This window comes from Hyperolius riggenbachi, chromosome 12, assembly GCF_040937935.1.
Source record: "Hyperolius riggenbachi isolate aHypRig1 chromosome 12, aHypRig1.pri, whole genome shotgun sequence".
Lineage (NCBI taxonomy): Eukaryota > Metazoa > Chordata > Amphibia > Anura > Hyperoliidae > Hyperolius > Hyperolius riggenbachi.
The window spans coordinates 41771897-41792066 of record NC_090657.1 but is presented as its reverse complement, the minus strand read 5'-3'; the positions used below and the strand labels follow the sequence as shown (position 1 = coordinate 41792066).

Below are 20170 nucleotides of genomic sequence, written 5' to 3'. Positions count from 1 at the left end.
CTCCTGGGAGTGTGTAAGGGGCCAATTAGAGAGCTTTTCGGTCCTTTTTAGACCCTTACTCACGCCCAGGAGTTTTGGTTCGCCATGAGCTTGCTGGGCAATCTGTAACTCACAAATGTCTATCTGTTATCTTATTGACAGCTCCAGGCTGGAGATACAGTACTGAACATGTCACTTGTTTTACTGCACGTGTTATCCTTTGTGGATTGACATTTATAAAGTATTTACCTCACAAGTTTGTTATTTACCTCACCAGTTGGTTTCCATGCAACAACAGCCTTTATGAATTGACATTTGACAAAATGTTCAGCAAAGTTAGTTTTCTGCTTTACAGTAATGCTTTGTGAATTGAGCCCATTCTGTCAAGGCGAGGGTTGAGAGTTAAATTAAAATCCCCCTTATGATTCTTATTTGCTACGAATACTGCATGACCAGTGACACAGTATATTATGTAGTATTGCTGGATCAACAGGCAGTGGAAAATACAGCTCTACAACAACATAGTCCAGCTGATATATCTGAACATGCATTATAACAACTGTACCTTCTACATCAAGTCTGACACCATGCAATCCAAATGGCACGGTTTCTATGAATAAAGGTGCATACACTCATCCAATTTTAACTGGCCAATCACTGGCCAATTTTACCACCTCTGTGTAGTATGAGGGGCCAACAGATTTTGAATACTATGAAGAGCTTCTTTAGGTAAGCTGTCATACTACAGGGAAGTGGTAAAATTGGCCAATCAAAATTGGCTAAGGATTGAGACCCCTCTGGCGGTGACAGGGAACGCCAGCTTAAGGTATTTTTTTAGTTTTTAGCAGATTATGGTGTCGCTCTCATGACACGTTAGCTGTATTCACGTATCGTACATTCTCCCCTTCAGGAAACCTCTCACCACCCCTGATGAGGCAACAAAACGCGTAGGGTTGAAGCCACAGAGTGACGTAGGACACTGGACGCAGGCTGCGGTGTCAGCTTGGCGCACTCAGCAGTGATTTTTGAAACTAGAACGCACGGTGGTAGACGAGGTGGCGTGGGTCCCATGCGGCGGCTATAAGGGAACTGACTATTTGAACTACTGGATATAACCCAGAGACAGCATTGCTGCACGTGACTATTGCCATAGGAGAAGCTGATATTGCTGATTGAGTGGGAGATATCCCAGTATCTATATACCTGGGACCCCACTGGACTCCAACAGTTAGAGAGCGCAATTATTTATATTATTGTTTTTGTTTTTTTAAACACAAGCTAAGAACCCACTGCAAGACTGTATCGCTGAAAACGTCCAATGAACGATGTGTCCACGATCTTTATACTAAAGATCTTTACCAATTGGATGTGGACAATCGCGATACACGGCAAGAAGATTACCAACGATAGGATCGCTAAACGAAGAAGAAGGATTCAGGGGGAAGATCCATAGACTTTAGCGGAAAGATCTTTTAAAGATCTCTACACGCCATGGACATTGAACGAAATGATCCTTAATGAAGGTCTTTCAAAATGCACAAACATGGTCGTACATCACCTGCCTGTGTCTGTCTTTAACGCTTTCTATTTAAAAGATAGTTACAGTACATGGCGTCAAAACAATTGTTCACCTGCCGTTTTTGAAAGATTAAAGGGAACCAAGTGTGATTTTTTTCCCCCTGGTTTCTAATCGCTATAGGAGTTGCCATGCCCCCCCCCCCTTTCTGGCTGCCCATTATATATCTAGAGGAAGGTGTGAAGATAGCCTCTGTGACTTTTCTAAACTCTTTGAAGCACAGTGTGTTATCTACCCACCCCAATTCTGATGAAAGCTTTTGTTTGCTCTCTGCTAATGTGTGCAATAAAATAATTACATCAGTCCTAATCTGCCTGAAACTTCTGCAGTTGGGCAGGCCTCGGAAATAGGGTAATAAAACCGTCTGCTAAACTTTTAAATGTAAAAAGAAAAGGTAAAACTGAAGTTTGTGTTTATCAATGAGCCACATTGTTGGCATGCGTTTTTAGTGCACTATTGAGATGCCCTGGGTGCTAAAAATGGTGCTCGGTTCACTTAAAATCTTTCCGTAGGTATGGACCTTAATAATTCTATTACCTTGCAAATGGGGGTCCTGGAGCCCACAAAACTACTAAAGATTTTTTCATTTTAGTTTAGAATTGAGGCCACTGTCATTCCGTGTGAGACATTTAATCTGAGTCATCCTGACATTGTTTTTAACCACTTTACCCCCGCCCGTACGGATTTCTCCGTCCCTTTTTCCATCCTTTAACCCCCAGGGACGGCGAAATCCGTACTTTCCGCGGTCCCGCCGCTGCCCGCGCTTGTAAACACGCCGCCCGCCGCTAGTAAACACGCCGCCGCCCGCCCGGAGATCAATGAATGGGAAAATCCATTCCCGTTCGTTGATCTAAGCCCCGCAATGATCCGCTGCTCTCCGATGGGCAGCGCAATCATTGTGAAAAAAAACAAACACTCACAGCCTCCTAGTACTTCCTCCAAGCGTCCGGAAGGACGCTCGCAGGTCGCAATAAACAAAAAGTTACTGTTGCCATCTTGTGGCCAAATAGTAAAACTACACCCTAAGCATTTTTTACATATAAATAAATTAGTGTTACACAAAAAATTAACTCATTACCCCCCACACTCCCCATTTTATTTTTTTTTTGTAATTAAAAAAAAAATTTAAAAATTTACAATTAAAAAAATACATAAATAGTTACCTTAGGGACTGAACTTTTTAAATATTTATGTCTAGAGGGTATAACACTGTTACTTTATAAACTATGGGCTTGTAATTAGGGATGGACGCAAAACTGAAAAAAATGCACCTTTATTTCCAAATAAAATATTGGCGCCAAACATTGTGATAGGGACATAATTTAAACGGTTTTATAACCGGGACAAATAGGCAAATAAATTTCATGGGTTTTAATTACAGTAGCATGCATTATTTAAAAACTATAATGGCCGAAAACTGAAAAATAATTTTTTCCCACATTTTTCCTATTTTCCCATTAAAACACATTTAGAATAAAATAATACTTGGAATAATGTCCCACCTAAAGAAAGCCTAATTGGTGGCGGAAAAAACAAGATATAGTTCATTTCATTGTGATAAGTAATGATAAAGTTATAGACGAATGAATGGAAGGAGCGCTGAAAGGTGAAAATTGCTCTGGTGGTCAGGGGGTAAAACTCAGTGGCTCAGTGGTGAAGTGGTTAAAGAATATTGAGAGTTTCCTAGAAAAAGGAGATGCGGCATAGAATACTACAATGTAATCATCCATACAGCAAGGGGGCGGAGCCACCAGCAAACCAGAGAGAATGGCAGAAAAACATTTTAGTAATATAATTTTATATGCCTATTCTCATTTCAATAAAATACAACTATTAATTAAAACCAATTTCCCAGTTAAGTTAAAGGCTTTTTTCCTCCCGATTTTTGTTTGTTCCACAGGAGTGTCTGATGGGTTTATGGGAGAAGATGTTTCCACACCATATTGTGACCTGGAAGGTGACCCAGTCAAAGTCTGTCCGTGAACAGATCTACTATGTTCTAAGAACCAAAGAAATGTCAGCTCTTCATCCATATTAACTAGTAGCGACACCAGATACTCACTCCACGCCTGGAGCATAGTAGTAAACAGCACAGGTAATAACTATTAATTCGTTTTTATATAGTATATAATGGCTCCAAACCTCCACCTCATCATACAGATCAGTAGACTTCCAGTATACATCAGGAACATCGCTAACCTCAAGAAATGGCTTCAGGTAGGTCTTACTGCATGTGCTGATATAGGAGGGAGGAGAAAACTAATATATTAGTATAATAAAACGTTTGGTGTGATTTGATAGTATTTAGCAAAGGTATTCGTATGTTGGTTATAAACAATCTGATCTTTAAAACAACCAACTCAACAGTTCAAGCTATACGAATAAAAGTTAAAGAATTAACAATCGTACTTGCTCACAACAAAATGTTTAATTTGTAACGTGATTAACATTTTGTATGACTGATTTTCACTGAGGAACGCAATTTTCGTGGGATCTGTTGCGTGTACAGCATGATTGCGGAGCATTTTCGATTTCAGACAGGAGGGAAAAAAAATGGAGGGAAAATATTTTGAATTGACAAATCGCACAAAAATTGCATAGTGGCGCCATTCCATTGCTATGTGATTGTTCTGCTTTCCTATACCGTTTAAGAGCCCAGGGACAAGAAAAATGCAGCAGCGATACCGATTGCGATCAGGAAAAGTCATGTTGCAAATGCATCTCACGAATGAAAAGATCTCCGCTTGGTTTCTATCAGTTGAGTTCCTAGCATTTGCGAACCAATAGCGATCAAGATCGCATCGCAACACGCTGCTAGTGGAATAGAACCCTTACTGCTCCAATCTTTCTATGATCTGCACAGTCCTAAACTGAGACTGTTGCAGTGTCTGAAGCAGCCAGGCTGTATTCAGGGGCAATTTGATAAATCTCACTCACTTGCCTCTTTCCGTGTATTCAGGATTATGTTCCTCCATCGGACTTCTGGTGATAATGTGCCTCCAAAGCCCACCGGGATTCAGTGCCTTTCCGCAGATGCCATTGTCCAGCCTCTTTACCAACGCGGTATTCAGGGCTCAATACATTCACCAGTTGGTTGCAGATACCTACAGAGACTATGTAAGTATCAGGAACAATTAAATTATTTTGCTTGTCCACCACCCACCACACAAGTTAAATAGCCTAAAATAGAACAGAATAATCTAATTTCAACTCATCAACATGGGTTTACTAAAGACAGGTCTCGTGACCTCTCGTGGTGGTCTCGTGGTAAGCCAACATGCTTAGGTTTTATGAAGTGGAGAATGCACATTTAGATCTGGGAAAAGCCTAGATGTAGTATACTTGGACTTTGCAAAGGCTCTAGACACTGTTAAGTCTGTCTGCAGACTGATAAGGCTGTTTCTGAATGATTCGCTCAGCGGATCGCTCAGAAACAGCCTTATCAGTCTGCAGACAGATTGTACACACGCACTACTGTCGGGAGAACGACCGCCCAGCAGGAGGGTCTGACGGACCCGTCGTTCTCTGTAGTAGTGTGTACGCACCTTAAAGGTGCCCATACACTCGTCAGATTGGCAGCAGATAGATAAGAAATGCAACTGATGATCTATCTGATGCATTTTTAGAACATTTTTTACCAGGATAGAATTCCAATAGATTTCAGTTTGAAATCCATTGAAATTCGTTCTGATGGCATTTTTTTGCCATCAGATTTCCATTAAGGCCAATGCAAAATGATAAGCAATCTCATCAGATCGACCTAAATTTTCCATCCTGCCAGTTCGACAGAAATCAATCGAAATCGGCCGTCGATCGGTCGATTGGCCAACCGATTTTCAATCGATCAATCGATCTGGATCGATCGGTCGGCCAGAAAATCGGCTCAGTGTATGGGCCCCTTAACAGTCCAAGTCTTTATCATGCTGGAAATAAGGCAAGTGAAAACTTACCTCCACACAGTGAGAGAGTTATCTTATCTCTCCATTCCTTAAGTTACCTCCTCTGTAGTTAAATTACCTACTTTGTAGTTAAGTTACCTCCTCTATAATTTTCACACCAAGTTAATTAACAGGCTGACTATAACTTTAGAATTCTGGAGTTATTTTAAGGATTGAAGAGTTAACGTTAGGTTTGTCTGAGGTAAAATGTTTCCTTAATACTACATGCCTCATCACCATGGTGATAACTCTATAACACGTTATTAAAGACAGGAGATAAGCTTAGTGAATTGAAGCCAATGTATGTATGTGGATAGAGAACTGGTTAAGAGACAAAAGGCAAAAAGTAGTTGTAAACATATTAAAAATAGGAAACTGTAAGCAGTAGGGTCCCGCAAGGGTCAGTACTAGGTCCAATCCTGTTCAATTCATTTATTAAAGTATACCAACACTGAAAAGATTAGGAGAAATGGGAGGAAGCAGGCATGTACCGGGAGCTGTCCTGATGGCCAGCGTTCCTCCATTCTCCTCTGCTCCCCTGCCAGCCTCCTCTGGGTCGTGGGGGTTGGGCATCAGCCACAGGTGGTGGCCCGGCACTGTAGGATTGTGGCCAGGAGCGCTCTGTGCATGATGTCACAATAACATCATGCGCATGTGCAGAGCGCTCCTGGCCGCTGTCGGATGCGTGCAACCGGGCCTGCGCACTGATGCCCAACTCCGGCAAACCGTTAATTTAAAGCATGCATGCAGCGAGTTACAATGAAGCAATTTATTTCAATGTAGAGATGTGAACAGGCCCATAGAATTGTATGGACAGCAAGTAGACATATAGAATTATTCTGCAATGCAACAGATATAGTGTGAATGCACCTTTAAATAAAATAATGGAAAAATACTTCTCCCACACTCAGAAGAGAAAATGATATGGCTTCATAGAGATGTGTGGGAAATTCCTAACTGTGAATCTCATTGCAATGGAGTCTCACTATTGTACAGCAGTGAAGGCTTAGTCATACTGCTGTCTTCAGCACATGAAGACTGATTTATTCAGGCATCTCTGAGCTGCATAGCCTAATAAACTTGTAAAAGTGCTTACCTGAGGAAATGTATGCGTGCTCTAACACCAAGTTTTAACCCTAGCAAGTCTGGCTCTGCAAATCTGGCTCAATTGGCTATTCATGAGGCAATGCTCATGCAAATATGCATTTGCTTTCGCACGCCAAACTATGCAGGGTCAAAAAAACAAATACCCCAAAGCGATCGCCCTGTGGGAATTAGTTCATGCCACATTAGCACTATCCAGGAGCGCCACGGGAAGGCTTCCCAATGCCCCCATACAACCGGGGGACTGCGGGGTCCCAGGCACTCTCACCGCCTGGGAACCACAGCAGCACCCCGGAGGGGGAGGCTGGGTGGCGCAGGCGACCCCCCCAAGTGTGACCAGCGCAGAGGGAAGCCGTCCGCTCCAACCTTTGCTCCTGGATAGTGCTAATGTGGCATGAACTAATTCCCGCAGGGGGTCCGCTTTGCGGTATTCGTTTTTGACCCTGCATAGTTTGGCGTGCGAAAGCAAATGCATATTTGCATGAGCATTGCCTCATGAATAGCCAATTGAGCCAGATTTGCAGACCCATGCTTCACTCCTTTCTCATGTGGTGCCCCCAAGTTAATGCGCATGTAGCAGAACGCAATGGACGTTAAGGTAAGTGCCTGTTTTTAATATTGGAAGCTTGGAGCGGACGGCTCCCCTCGGCGCTGGCCACGCTTGGGGGGGGGGGGGGGTCACCCGCGTCACCCAGCCTTCCCCTCCGGGGTGCTGCTGTGGTTCCCAGGCGGTGAGAGTGCCTGGGACCCCGCAGTCCCCCGGTTGTATGGGGGCATTGGGAAGCCTCCCCGTGGCGCTCCTGGATAGTGCTAATGTGGCATGAACTAATTCCCGCAGGGCGACCGCTTTGCGGTATTCGTTTTTTTGACCCTGCATAGTTTGGCGTGCGAAAGCAAATGCATATTTGCATGAGCATTGCCTCATGAATAGCCAATTGAGCCAGATTTGCAGAGCCAGACTTGCTAGGGTTAAAACTTGGTGTTAGAGCACGCATACATTTTCCTCAGGTAAGCAAACTTGTAAACGTTTCCTAGTGATTGCACTTACAGTATATGACTGAGTCTACAGTGAGAATGGTGTTAGAAAATCAGGGCCCAAAGAGTGAGATCCTTTGTAAGGGCTGGTTCACGCGGGTGGAAAGTGGGACGTTTTCGCTGGCCAATGAAACCGTAGTTTAAAAGGGATCTATTGAACATTTTCAAAATATTCTAATGGTCTGAGATTTTGATCTGGTGTTTTCATAAGCTGTAAGCCATAATCATCAAAATTATAAAAAAAATAAAGGCTTGAAATATCTTACTTTGCATGTAATCATATATTAGTTACACCTTTTAAGATGAATTACAGAATAGCGTGCAAAAGTACATTTTATTCAATTTTTTGTACGGTTCACCTGTATATTTCAAAAAGATTTCAGAGCACCAATCTAGGTTTGAAGTACTTTTTAAAGAAATTGGAATTTCACATTAAGGCCTTTGATTGTGCAACTATAAAAAAAAATTTCTGCGCCTTCCTGTGCTGGCCATAAAGCAATAAAAATAAAATGTGTTCCCTTGATTTGAATGCCAGAGGACGTTTAGGGGCAGAGCTAAAAGTCAGGGGAGTAAATACCAATACTCAGTATGGGTCCAAGATTATGGGGATACCAAGCGCAAAAAAAATCTAGTAGAATATAATACTACAGTCACATCACTATACCAATACATTATCTAATTACTATACGTTCATAGTATGCACTTCTGTTACAAGTGAAACACTGCTTAACACCTACTAAAAGGCACTAGCTTACTACTTGTAAGGCCAATCCTTTGGCAAGAGCAAGTTATAAATCCCTAAGCAGGAATAGGCAGAGCAGGTGTCCCAAATTCCTTATGGCATTCTCCACCTGAGTGACTGTGGACAGAGGATGAGGATTACTACGGCTAGGTACACGTGATAAAAGATCAAAGACCAATTTTACCACCTTACATGTAGCATGAAAGCCATACCTACACAGTCTATTCTATTAAGCTGAGTACTCCCATCAGATAAAAAGCTTTGCAAACTGAGGAATTTGTCACATAGGTTTGTCAGGGAGATTTGAAAGACTGGTCTTTCTAAAGATGCTATACACTGTACATGCAAAAGATCAGGATCTGCAAAATGCTATCATAGTCTATGGTATCTGGAGATCTCATACACACCTAACAGACAGACATCTGCAGATCAGATCCACCAGGATGGATCTGAAAGCTTCAGAGACAAATATCTTTCATCTGGCTCTTTCGAGATCTTTTGTGAACTTTTTTTTTAAAGAGATTATCTGCAGATTTGATCTTTGATCTTTCACTTTTCAGTGATTTATCTTGTATGTACTCAGCTTTAGTCAAAATCTGTTGGCACTCACATACTACATGGCAGTGGTAGTCTTTGATTTTCCATTTTCCAAAGACATATCTCATGTGTGTACTTAGTCGGTCACCAATGGCCCCTGACTTTTTCCTCAAGGCAGGCATACTTTAAGCCACAGTGTCATTTTACAAAGGCCTATGATGATCAAAAACACACTCAATACGTTTATTTCAATCTATGTAAGCCATTTGTGTTATACAAAACCTTGCTATTTTTAAATCTAGTTAAATGATTCACTTCACATTGTTTGGCCTAACATCTGATATCTAACAACTGTCTGTATCCCAATACAAATATATTCTTTTCCAGGAAAGAACATATATACCAGAAGATCAGAGATACTCAAACAAAAATTCATATTCAGTATTTTGCTACTCAGAGACCATCCCAGCACCAACAGACAAGGACAACACTCACCAGAAATCAGTAAGTACAAACCTGGAAGAGGGATTGAGGGATGCAAAGTATAGGCCACAATGTAATATAGCCCTTTGAAGAAAACCAAGCGTTACTTTCCCCCCCCCTGGTTTTTAGTAGTTCTAGGAACTGCCATGTCCCCCCCCCTCCCCTTCCAGCTGCCCATTATTTATACAGGGAAAAGTGTGAAGATTGCATCAGTGACAGCTCATCTTTGGGTGCCACTTTACTGATGTACACTTGGATGCTCTGAGATTTGTTCAGGACATTAGCTTTGACATTTACCACAACCCACCTGCCCTCTTTCTGGCTGATGTACAGTCAGTGTTAGCTTTGTGGTGGGGTGCTTTCAGGTTTTTACATCAGTTAACTCCATGACCTCCTTTGGTCAGCTTATCATATTGGTAGGGTATATGATGACTACTTTGTTTAAAGATGGCATTCTTTATGTTAAGAAATGACTCTCTGCTATGCCCATATTCTGTCCTCCTCATATACTGAAGTGATAAAAGATGCTCAGAGATGACAAGCAGCCTAATGACACATTTCAATAAAAGATAAGGAAAGGAACATAAAATTAATAGATTTCTTTATACAGGGCTCAGCATAAAATATCAATATAATAACAGGGTAACAGCTTATAATGCACTCACTGGAGGTTATACAGTATATTAGTATTATAAAACAGTGTTTAAATAAATAATGCAAGTATAATATTGACCAAGGCCCCATTTAAATCAGTTGGAGCACACGCAAGTATAATAAAGGGGTGTCCAGATTTAAATTATCGTGCAGTCAAGTAGAAAGGGTCTGCGGCACTCCAGAGGATGGAACAAGCAGCTAACAAGGAATCAACTCACCACACTTCTGTGGCTGCTTTCAGAAATCTTGCTGATGTGCTCACTGGTGTTGGAGGTGCAGAGCCATAAATACAGAAGTGCAGGTGGGTAAAAGTGATCTGTCCCAATGTATTGCTAGAGCGCAGACCAAAGATGCTGGGATATCACAAATTATATTTTCAGCCAAAAAACTAATGAGTGCATATAGCTTTACACATTCAAAACTGTTACTATTCGTGTTTACAGCAATGTGCTGCCAATCCATGATGCTAGGGTGATTTGCACGACAACCAAGCAGTTCATCAACATTCTAACTCCAGATCTGAAGAAGCATCAACTGATCATTTTGTGATGAGTCTTGATAAGCTTACTTTCCAGACCTTCGTTTCACTACTATTTACTTCAACATATATTACTATCTCTGGTAAAGTAGAGGGAGCAAAGAAAGAGTTAAATAACGCTCAACCCCCTATTGGATCATACCAATGGGTGCAGGATCTGGTAAGCCACGTCAATCAACATGCTTAAGGAAAAGGGTCCACAAGCCAGGCAGTGGTTGAAAAAAACGCTGCTATTCTTTATTTAGAAACTCCACATGACAAGTGTAAAAAAAAACAAAAACGCAGGATCAACTGACGCGTGTCGGGCCTACAATCTGCCCTTAGTCATAGTTAATGACTAAGAGCAGATTGTAGGCCCGACACGCATCAGTTGATCCTGTGGTTTTTTTTACACTTGTCATATGGCGTTTCCAAATAAAGAATACCAGCGTTTTGTTCAACCACTGCCAGACTTGCGGATCCTTTTCCTTACACAAAGTAGGGGGAGCCACACAAATACTACCTTATTGTGGGATAAGACTCCTTGGTGACCAATAAGGAGCACCGAATTAACCCTACAAGCATGAATGCTGGTGATGTTCCCACCAGTCACTTGAATAGGGAAAAACAATGAAATTAGCGGTGAAACATCTTCTAGATTTCTGAAGTTCAGTTTCACATGACTTTCTTTCAGTAGAAATGGACAAGCACTTAAAAACTTTGGCAAGAGTTCCCGTTTAAGGTGTTTAAAATCGATTCTACGCCTTATTACAGTGGTGCCAATATAGTTAGAGGACATATTGCTCAACTGCTGCAAGCTAATATAAACAGTATTTGTAGGTAAATAGTGTGAGTACAGCTCTTATGTGCGACTATATGGATGGTAAACAATGTTTCTGCCATCACAGGACACAGATCTCCTCCGCTTCTCACTAACCCTCCTTCAGTCCTGGATGACGCCAATACAAATCCTGAACAGAGTCTCTGGCAATAACCAGGTGTTTGGTAACATCGATAGAGTCTTTGACAGACTGAGGGACCTTGAGGAAGGATTACATATCCTCATGAGGGTGAGTTATAAATTACGGTATACCTGTGCTATTTGCTTTTTAAAATCTTAAAATGTTCCTTTCTTTTTGAATATGCTTATATACATACCTGTGTTTTGGCCTTGCTTTGACCTTCTTTTCACTTCTACATACATTACTGTCTCTGCATTAAAACAGTGATGTATATGTAAGGACTTGGAAGAAATGGTCACATATATGTGAAGATTCTCCAACCACTGCCCAAATACATATATGATAGATAGTCACCAGTGATTCAATTCTGATGGAATTCATTTTTGTAGATTTGGCAAGTGAGAGTAACTTTTAAGGTAACTTCACTTGTATATGTTACGGCCAGAACCCGAAGTGTGGCCACTTCTAGTTCTGGCCGGCCACTTCGGGTTCTGGCCGGCCAATATGCGAAGTGGCCGCAGCGCAGCGGCCAATGTTAGAAATGGAATGTTTCCTTTTATTATTAATGTAGTTTTCCGGCCAAATGTAGCAAAACAGTTAGTTAATTTAATGAAATGAAACTGGCGGCTCCGCCTCCTCTCCTCCGCCCCTGCCTCTCTCTCTCTTCTTCGGGCAGCCGGCGGGGACACGCGTGTCCCCAAGAGTCGTTCGTGGCGCCAGGAAAGCAGAGCGGGGAGGCTGCAGACATTGCTTCTGCCAGCACCCGCTCTGCAGGGACGAACGACAGGATTGACTGCCGCGACGAACGACTCTGGGGGGACAAGCATGTCCCCCGCTGCCAGTATCAGGGAGGAGAGAGAGGCAGGAGCGGAGGAGAGGAGGCGGAGCGGAAGCCGGGCGGCTTCATCCTTCTACATTGCCGCCAGCTTCATTTAATTAAATTAACTAACTTTTGCTACATTTGGCCAGAGACGGCCGGAAAACTACATTAATAATAAAAGGAAACATTCCATTTCTAACATTGGCCGCTGCGCTGCGGCCACTTCGCACATTGGCCGGCCAGAACCCGAAGTGGCCGGCCAGAACTAGAAGTGGCCACACTTCGGGTTCTGGCCGTAACGTATATAAAAAATAAAAATCTCACCGTGCTATACAAACCACCAATTTTTTATTTTATATACAAATTAATGTTACTTTACTTTGCATGAAACGTAACCATAGAAACAGAATGCAAGGGTACCTAATGTTATTTTTTTCTGGTTGGACTTGATGGGCAAATGCCCATTTTTTAACTAAACAATCGTTTTTCCTATCGATTTTCGTTCAAGTCTATGAATATCCATAGAAAAATTGATTGAAATTCAGGTCGGACATGTTGGAAATAATCGATCTGCCAGGTAAATCTGCCAGAAAATTGTATGGTGTGTACCTAGCATTAGTTCAGGGCTTACTCTCAAGTCTGTAAGAATCAGGGAGTAAAGTGGCTTTTCACTACAGTGCTTCTAAAGGGCCCATTCTAAAAAGGGACAAAGCGGCTGTTAACCAGAAAAATGGTGTTAACCTTCTGAGCGTTACGCCGCTCAAGAGGTTTTTCTGGCCTCAGGAGTCCCCCAGTATAAATCTATTAGGTTATGTGGAGGCTTGGGGCATGTATATAGCGGCTGGATGGGGGGGGGGGGGGGGCAGTTCACCTATACTAGCTAGCCTAGTGCTAGCTAAAATCTTGTGCAGCCACATAACCTAATAGATTTATACTGTGGGACTCCTGAGGCCAGCAAAACCTCTTGAGCGGCATGCGAGACAGTGTCAGGCATACCGCTCAGGGATTAAGTCTCCTGAAATAATTTTTCTGACTGTCATATTTGTTAAAACACTGCTTAGGTTAAAGTAATGGCATTTTCTAGAGTGATCACCACTTCTGGAAGTACCGTTTTCTACTGGAACCTTAGTGCCCTTCACCAGATTTTTAAAGTTGTGAACAGAGTCTTGTAATCGGTACATGAGAGTAAATGGAAATTGCCACTTTCATGGTGTGAACTCTATAGGAAATAGCAGAGAGCAGCGTTCATTTCAATTATGAATGGGTAACAGATACCCACTTTCCATTGCAAGTGAATGGGGCTTCTGACTCACCATGAGGATTTTTTTCAAAATATTTTATCGATTTTCCCCAATACATTTTAACAAAGGGCAACATCTGTAGCAGACATAACTGATACATTCTTCACAAATGCAAGCCCTAATCATCCCTTCTCTAACCCAATGTTATGGTTTATTTACAATATTGCCTTCTTGGTGCCTTCGGGCACACTTACTTTTTCCACATGAAGAGATTTTTTTTTTTTTGCTTAAAAAAAAATATAGCAAAATCTATTTTTCAACTTTTTTGTTCAGTTTCATCACACTAGTCTTTATATTATTTTTACATTAAAGGACTACTGTAGGGGGGTAGGGAAAAAAAAAAAAAGGTTGAAGTTACCCGGGGCTTCTAATGGTCCCCCGCAGACGTCCTGCGCCCACGCAGCCACTCACTGATGCTCCGGACCCCGCCTCTTGTTCACTTCCGGAATCTCCGACTTTAAAGTTGGAAACCCACTGCGCCTGCACGGCCATGCCCCCGCTGACATCTTCAGCAATGTACTGCGCAGGCCCAGCAGTGCACAGCAGACTTCGGAAGTCGAAAATTCCAGAAGTGAACAAGAGTCTGTAACCGGAGCATCGGCGAGTGGCTGCGCGGGCACAGGACAACTGCAGGGGACCATTAGAAGCCCCAGGTAAGTTTAACTCTTTTTTCCCTTGCACCCCTACAGTACTCTTTTAAAAATAAAATATTGGTCATTGTCCACATGTTGAGAAAGAAAGCAATAAAAACAAGTTGAATATTGAGTGCAATCACTTCTTAAAGATCTACAGTAAAAATCCACTTATGATAAACTTAATAAAAGGACCTGACCAAGTAGTTTACTATATCAGAATTCATTATACATTGTATAATTATACAGGCAGGTGGCTGAGACCTGGGGATAGAGAGTTTTACTATATCAGCATTTACTTATAAACGAGATTCTACTGTATGTTTTAGTCACTAGGTGCAGTTTGTTTTTTGCACACTTAAATAGGTAATCGTATTTTTAATAATACCTAAACGCCTTGGGTGAGCTAGTATTTTTTTTTTTTTTTCCAGATAAAAAAAATGTATAAGGCACCTTTCAAGTTTTTTTTCTTTTTAAGGGCACAAACTGAATATATATAGAATTATTGTATTCTAGATCCACTAGTTGAAAATCCGTTTAGGTGTTACTTTGCATGACTTACATTTGCTGCTCATTGTTCCATAAATAGGCCTTTGTCCCTTTCCAATTGACTGCACTCCCCTGCTCCTGATGTTGATCTGTGTCGGACATGGAGCAATACGGCTGCCGCCATTAATAATAATAATGGCAGTATTTGTATAGCGCCTTTCTCCTGTCGGACTCAAAGCGCTTAAAAGGAGCCAGGCCCTTCTGATTGCAACTGATCCCTCCGGCACCACACTATGCCTCTGCGCCACCTGATATAAATACTACGTGGATGCATTTGGCCTCCCCCTGCCTGTGCTGCCATTGGATCTATTCAGACATGACATCAAGCCTCTTAGATCAGACCAAGTCCCCTGGTATCACAGTGCACTGTGTAGTTGCGTATTATGTCTCCACATGAGCATTGTAAGGGGGAGTGAGTCCGTTTCGTCCCCGCTCACCGCTGATAGACGGATTGCCTCCCTGCACTAGTAAGGAGGAGGTGATCACAGAGCCCTCATCTGCAACTCTGGGCACAGAACACCAAGATCACCCTTTACCCCCCCCCCCCCCCCCGCACAGCAGAAAAAGTAGTGGGAGTTGGGTTATCTCAGGGTTAAATGGAAACAGAGCAGCTGTTATAGGGCCCTGGAGCATAGGGGGCCCAGGTGGTACTTAAAGGGAACCTTAACTCTGAAAAAAAAAAATGTTTCACTTACCTGGGGCACCTACCAGGCCCCTGCAACCATCCTGTGCCCTCGCAGTCTCTCACGGCTCCTCTGGTCCCCTGCCACCAGCTATTTTGATCGACTCGGAGTTGGCGGGCGGCCACGTGTACCTTTGCTCGCATTCCCGTTGGTACAGGAAGCTATCACGGACATTTACACATAGATTTTTAAGCGTTGCGGGTGCGTAAAAGTGTACGTGTTGATGTCCGCGATAGCTTCCTACACCAGTGGGAATGCGTGCAAAGGTACGCATGGTGACCCGCCAACTCAGTCGGCAAAAACGAAACTCGCTGGCGGCGGGGGACCGAAGGAGCCATGAGTGACTGCGAGGGCACAGGATGGCTGCAGGGGGCTGATAGATGCCCCAGGTAAGTGAAACTCAATTTTTTTTTATTTTTTTAGATTTAAGGTTCCCTTTAATGTATTCATCATTAACTTTCTGGTGTATTTCTTGTCATCCAACCTCAAACTTTGTCTCAGTGCCCATGGACTATATGCAGTGTAGATTGCATGAGAATGTAAATTGCCCAGTCTACGCATAGCCATAGGGTAGGGGCAGAAGGCATTGCCTACATCTGAGGGCCCCTTGAAAGTTTTGCTGTGGGGCCCATTATCTCTAGTTACGCCACTGCTGCTCATAGATGGACCAAAGTCAGGTTATATAAAAGAGAATGAAAAAAAGCTGTGAAAATCGGAAATATAGACATCATAAATAGAGAAAAGCACAGTTGGTTCTTGCTCTGGTATTTCAGACATCTTATTTTTCACCAGGAGCTGGAAGAAGGAAATATCCGAAGTTACGGTTTGATGCCCTTCTCCTATGACAAATTTGATCTCAATCTACGCAGCGAAGATGCCAGGGTTAAGAACTATGGCCTTCTGTCCTGCTTCAAGAAAGACATGCACAAAGTGGAGACCTACCTAAAGGTGATGAAGTGCAGGAGGTTTGTGGAGAGCAACTGCACTTTTTAAACAGAATCACTGAGAAACCAGCAATGGCTTCTGAATTCTTCTCTCCCCTTTTGCACCCACTGCATTTTCTCTTCAGTCGCTGGGCATCTTAAGTAATAACTTGATAACTGTCTTTTACACGTCCTGATCCATGCCTTTTATCTGCATTGTATTTTGCTTTGTGCTTTTTAATGTCTTTGTAAATTGTTATAAAAAAAATAAAGTATAAGAAATGCATTGTAACAAGATGCTGTATTAATATATACTGCGACATGCTGCAGAAACCCAGTAGTAAGGTAGTGTCAAATCCTTTACAGGGAGGGGAATGCTAATGTTATTTTCTACTTCCATGAATAAAATGCAAGCTATGCACATAAAAGTTAGACCCCCCCCCCCCCCCCCACACACACACACTTATTTGTAAAAGTTTAGAACACGCTGCAGCTAGTTTAAGATCATTGCTAGAGATGAACTTGTATTTCGTTGTGAAATTCCATATTACGATCTGAAATCATAATACAAATTTTCCGATTTGTGCCAAATCTGTGGCATGTAATGGTAATTATGATCCATCATTTATCTTTCTTATGCTTTATTTTCATATATACGTGAAACCACATTTTTGCACAAATGCATTGAAGTCTATAAAGCATAAGGAAAAAAAATGGGGGTCTACAAGCGCACTAAAAATGACATACTAAACACAGAAAAAAAGCACAGGATTGTTCTTAAAGGGAACCCGAGGTGAGAGTGATATGGGGGCTGCCATATTTATTTCCCTTTAAACAATACCAGATGCCTGGCAGTCCTGTGTCTCTAATTTAGCCATTAGACCCTAAACAAGTATATGCAGATCAGGTACTCTGACTCAGCTGACTCAGGTTTTACTGGATTAGCCATATGCTTGTTCTAGGGTTTTGACTCAGACACTATGTATGCCAGAAGATAAACAGGACTGCCAGGCAACTGGCATTGTTTACAAGGAAATAAATATCGCAGCCTCCATATCACTCTCACCTCGGGTTTCCTTTAAGCACTTTCTGGCAGGAACAAGGCCTTACTTTTGCTGCTCCCTTACTTCTCATCCAGTGCAGTAGCCGATGTAGCACTATGGTAACTGTAGGGTCCCAAACCGTGGCTGGCTCTGTGAAAGCACGCCATGCCCTTTCTCTCCTCCTCTGCACTGTATGACAGAACTGGCTTAAAGTGAAAATAATGTACTAAAAAGTGCTTCATTTTTACAATAATTATGTATGAATGATTTAGTCAGTGTTTGCCCATTGTAAAATCTTTCCTCTCCCTGATTTACATTCTGACATTTATCACATGGTGACATTTTTACTGCTGGCAGGTGATGTCACTGGAAGTAGCTGCTGCTTGCATTTTTGGCAGTTGGAAAAAGCTGTCAACAGCCATTTCCCACAATGCAACGAGGTTCACAGACTGGAAACAGCCAGGACCATGGTCCTCACAGTTTCCTGTGAGAGGGGTTTCACCACAATATCAGCCATACAGAGCCGACTGATATATTTATGAAAACCAAAATTAGCTTACCTGGTAATGCTGTTTTTAATAACCCTCCAGGACAGGTGCTACATATGAGATTTAGGCCCGCCCCCAACAGGAAACACAAAGATCTAGCTCTCTATAAGTTCCACCTCTAATCTCTACCTGCCAGTCTGTTCCAATTAACTGTTCCGATAGAATACTTTAACTCCACATATTAATAACACTCTAACCATTTACTCCTTATTGGTCATGTTTACAACATATAGATAGTTATACCTTCATAAATTTAGGGTGGGTCACCTGTCCTGGAGGGTTATTAAAAACAGCATTACCAGGTAAGCTAATTTTGGTTTTTTCAAATAACCCTCCAGGACAGGTGCTACATATGAGATGATATGCAATAAATAACACTAACCTTAGGGAGGGATCACAGCCTGAAGAACTTTTCTTCCAAAAGTCTGTTCTTCCGCTGCTAGTAGATCTAGTCTGTAGTGTCTGATGAAGGTGTTCACTGTCTTCCATGTCGCTGCCTTGCAGATATCGGTTGCCGTTGCTCCAGCTTTGTAGGCCCAGGAGGTTGCAACTGACCTAGCTGAGTGTGCTGTTATCTCTTTTGGACATGGAACTCCTTTAAGTTTATAAGCTTCATTAATACAGGCTTTAATCCATCTTGCTATAGATGCCTTGGACATGCCTTCACCCTTCGTTGCTCCCATAAAGTTAACAAATAGTGCTGTAGATTTCCTAAAGTCTTTTACCCTATCTAGGTAAAAAAGTAAACATCTCCTAACATCTAACTTATGCCACCTAACTTCCCTAGGATCCGTGGCATTTTTGCAAAAGGATGGCAATATGATTTCCTGCATCCTATTGGATAGGGTAGCTACCTTTGGTAAAAATTCACTTGTTGTTTTTAAAACTACCCTGTCCTGGAGAACTAAACAAAATGGTTCTACCGAACTTAGAGCTTCCAGCTCACTTATCCTCCTCGCTGAGGTAATTGCTATCAAAAAAATTGTCTTCATGGTTAACAATCTTAACGAAATATCCCTTAATGGTTCAAACACATCACTCATTAACATATTCAAAACTAAAGTTAAGTCCCATCTGGGATACGAACGTTTCCATACCGGCCTGGAACGTTCTACTGATTTGAAAAATCTTACAACTAAAGGTTCTAAGGCTAACCGCCTATTAAGAAAAACCGAAAGGGCTGCAACCTGCACTTTCAAGGTACTTAGTGCTAACTTTTTTTCTATTCCATCTTGCAAGAATTCCAGAACTGTGGCCAGTCTATTGGATCTTAGCCCTTTATCCTTCTTCCAACTACAAAAAATTTTCCAATATTTTGAGTAGATTGCCCTCGTCACATTCTTTCTACTGTTAAGTATAGTCTCTGTGACCCTGTCAGATAGACCTCTTCTTTTCAAGATTTGCCCCTCAGAAACCACGCTGTCAGCTGAAGATTGGGAATCTGAGTCCGCTCTCCTTTTCTGAGGATGTTGAGTCTGTTTTTCAACTGTACTGGTTTGTCCACCAACATCGATTTTATCATCGGGAACCAGATACGTTTTGGCCAGTTTGGAGCAATCAATATCAGATACATTGCTGTTGATTTTAGCTTCTGTAACAGTATTGGTAATAAAGGTATTGGAGGGAAAGCATATGCCATGTGAAAGTCCCATCTCTGGGCCAACGCATCTACCCCTAAAGCACCTTTTGGGTCTAGCGAGAAAAACTGACTGCAGTGAGTATTCTCCCAGTTGGCAAACAAATCTATTTGTGGATGGCCCCATCTCTGTGTCAGCTCTTTGAATATTTTTGGACTTAGACTTAGTTCTGAATTTGACAGCTTCTTTCTGCTCAGGAGATCTGCCATAGTATTTAGCGAACCCTTGAGATGTACCGCTGAGATTGACTGTAGATTTTGTTCTGCCCAGTTCAATATCTCCAGTACTAGTGTTAGGAGTGGTTCCGATTTCGTGCCCCCCTGTTTGTTTAAATACATTACTACTGTAATGTTGTCTGACCGGATTTGGAGATGGTGACCTCTTATTCTGTCTACTGTATGAGTCAGTGCCTCCTTTACTGCCCGTAATTCTCGAAAGTTGGATGATTGCGTCATCACTTCCCTTGACCAGATGCCCTGTAAACATATGCCTTCTATGTGGGCCCCC

The 20170-nt window shown here is 42.1% G+C and overlaps 1 protein-coding gene across 1 annotated transcript; it reads left to right on the top strand.

Annotated features, from left to right (window-relative positions):
• Positions 1-3684: 3684 nt before the first annotated feature.
• Positions 3685-16599, top strand: LOC137541286 (somatotropin). Its single transcript, XM_068262524.1, has 5 exons — positions 3685-3772; positions 4515-4672; positions 9299-9415; positions 11474-11635; positions 16305-16599. Exons 1-5 carry the CDS (start codon positions 3763-3765, stop codon positions 16503-16505), a joined length of 648 nt encoding a protein of 215 aa, XP_068118625.1. The 5' UTR covers positions 3685-3762; the 3' UTR covers positions 16506-16599.
• Positions 16600-20170: the final 3571 nt, after the last annotated feature.

What these genes read in the sequence shown, in the direction of transcription:
- LOC137541286 (XM_068262524.1), top strand. An exon ending in CAGATACCTACAGAGACTAT is followed by an intron (nt 4,673 to 9,298) that starts GTAAGTATCAGG and finishes ATTCTTTTCCAG; the next exon opens with GAAAGAACATATATACCAGA. An exon ending in ACAACACTCACCAGAAATCA is followed by an intron (nt 9,416 to 11,473) that starts GTAAGTACAAAC and finishes CTGCCATCACAG; the next exon opens with GACACAGATCTCCTCCGCTT.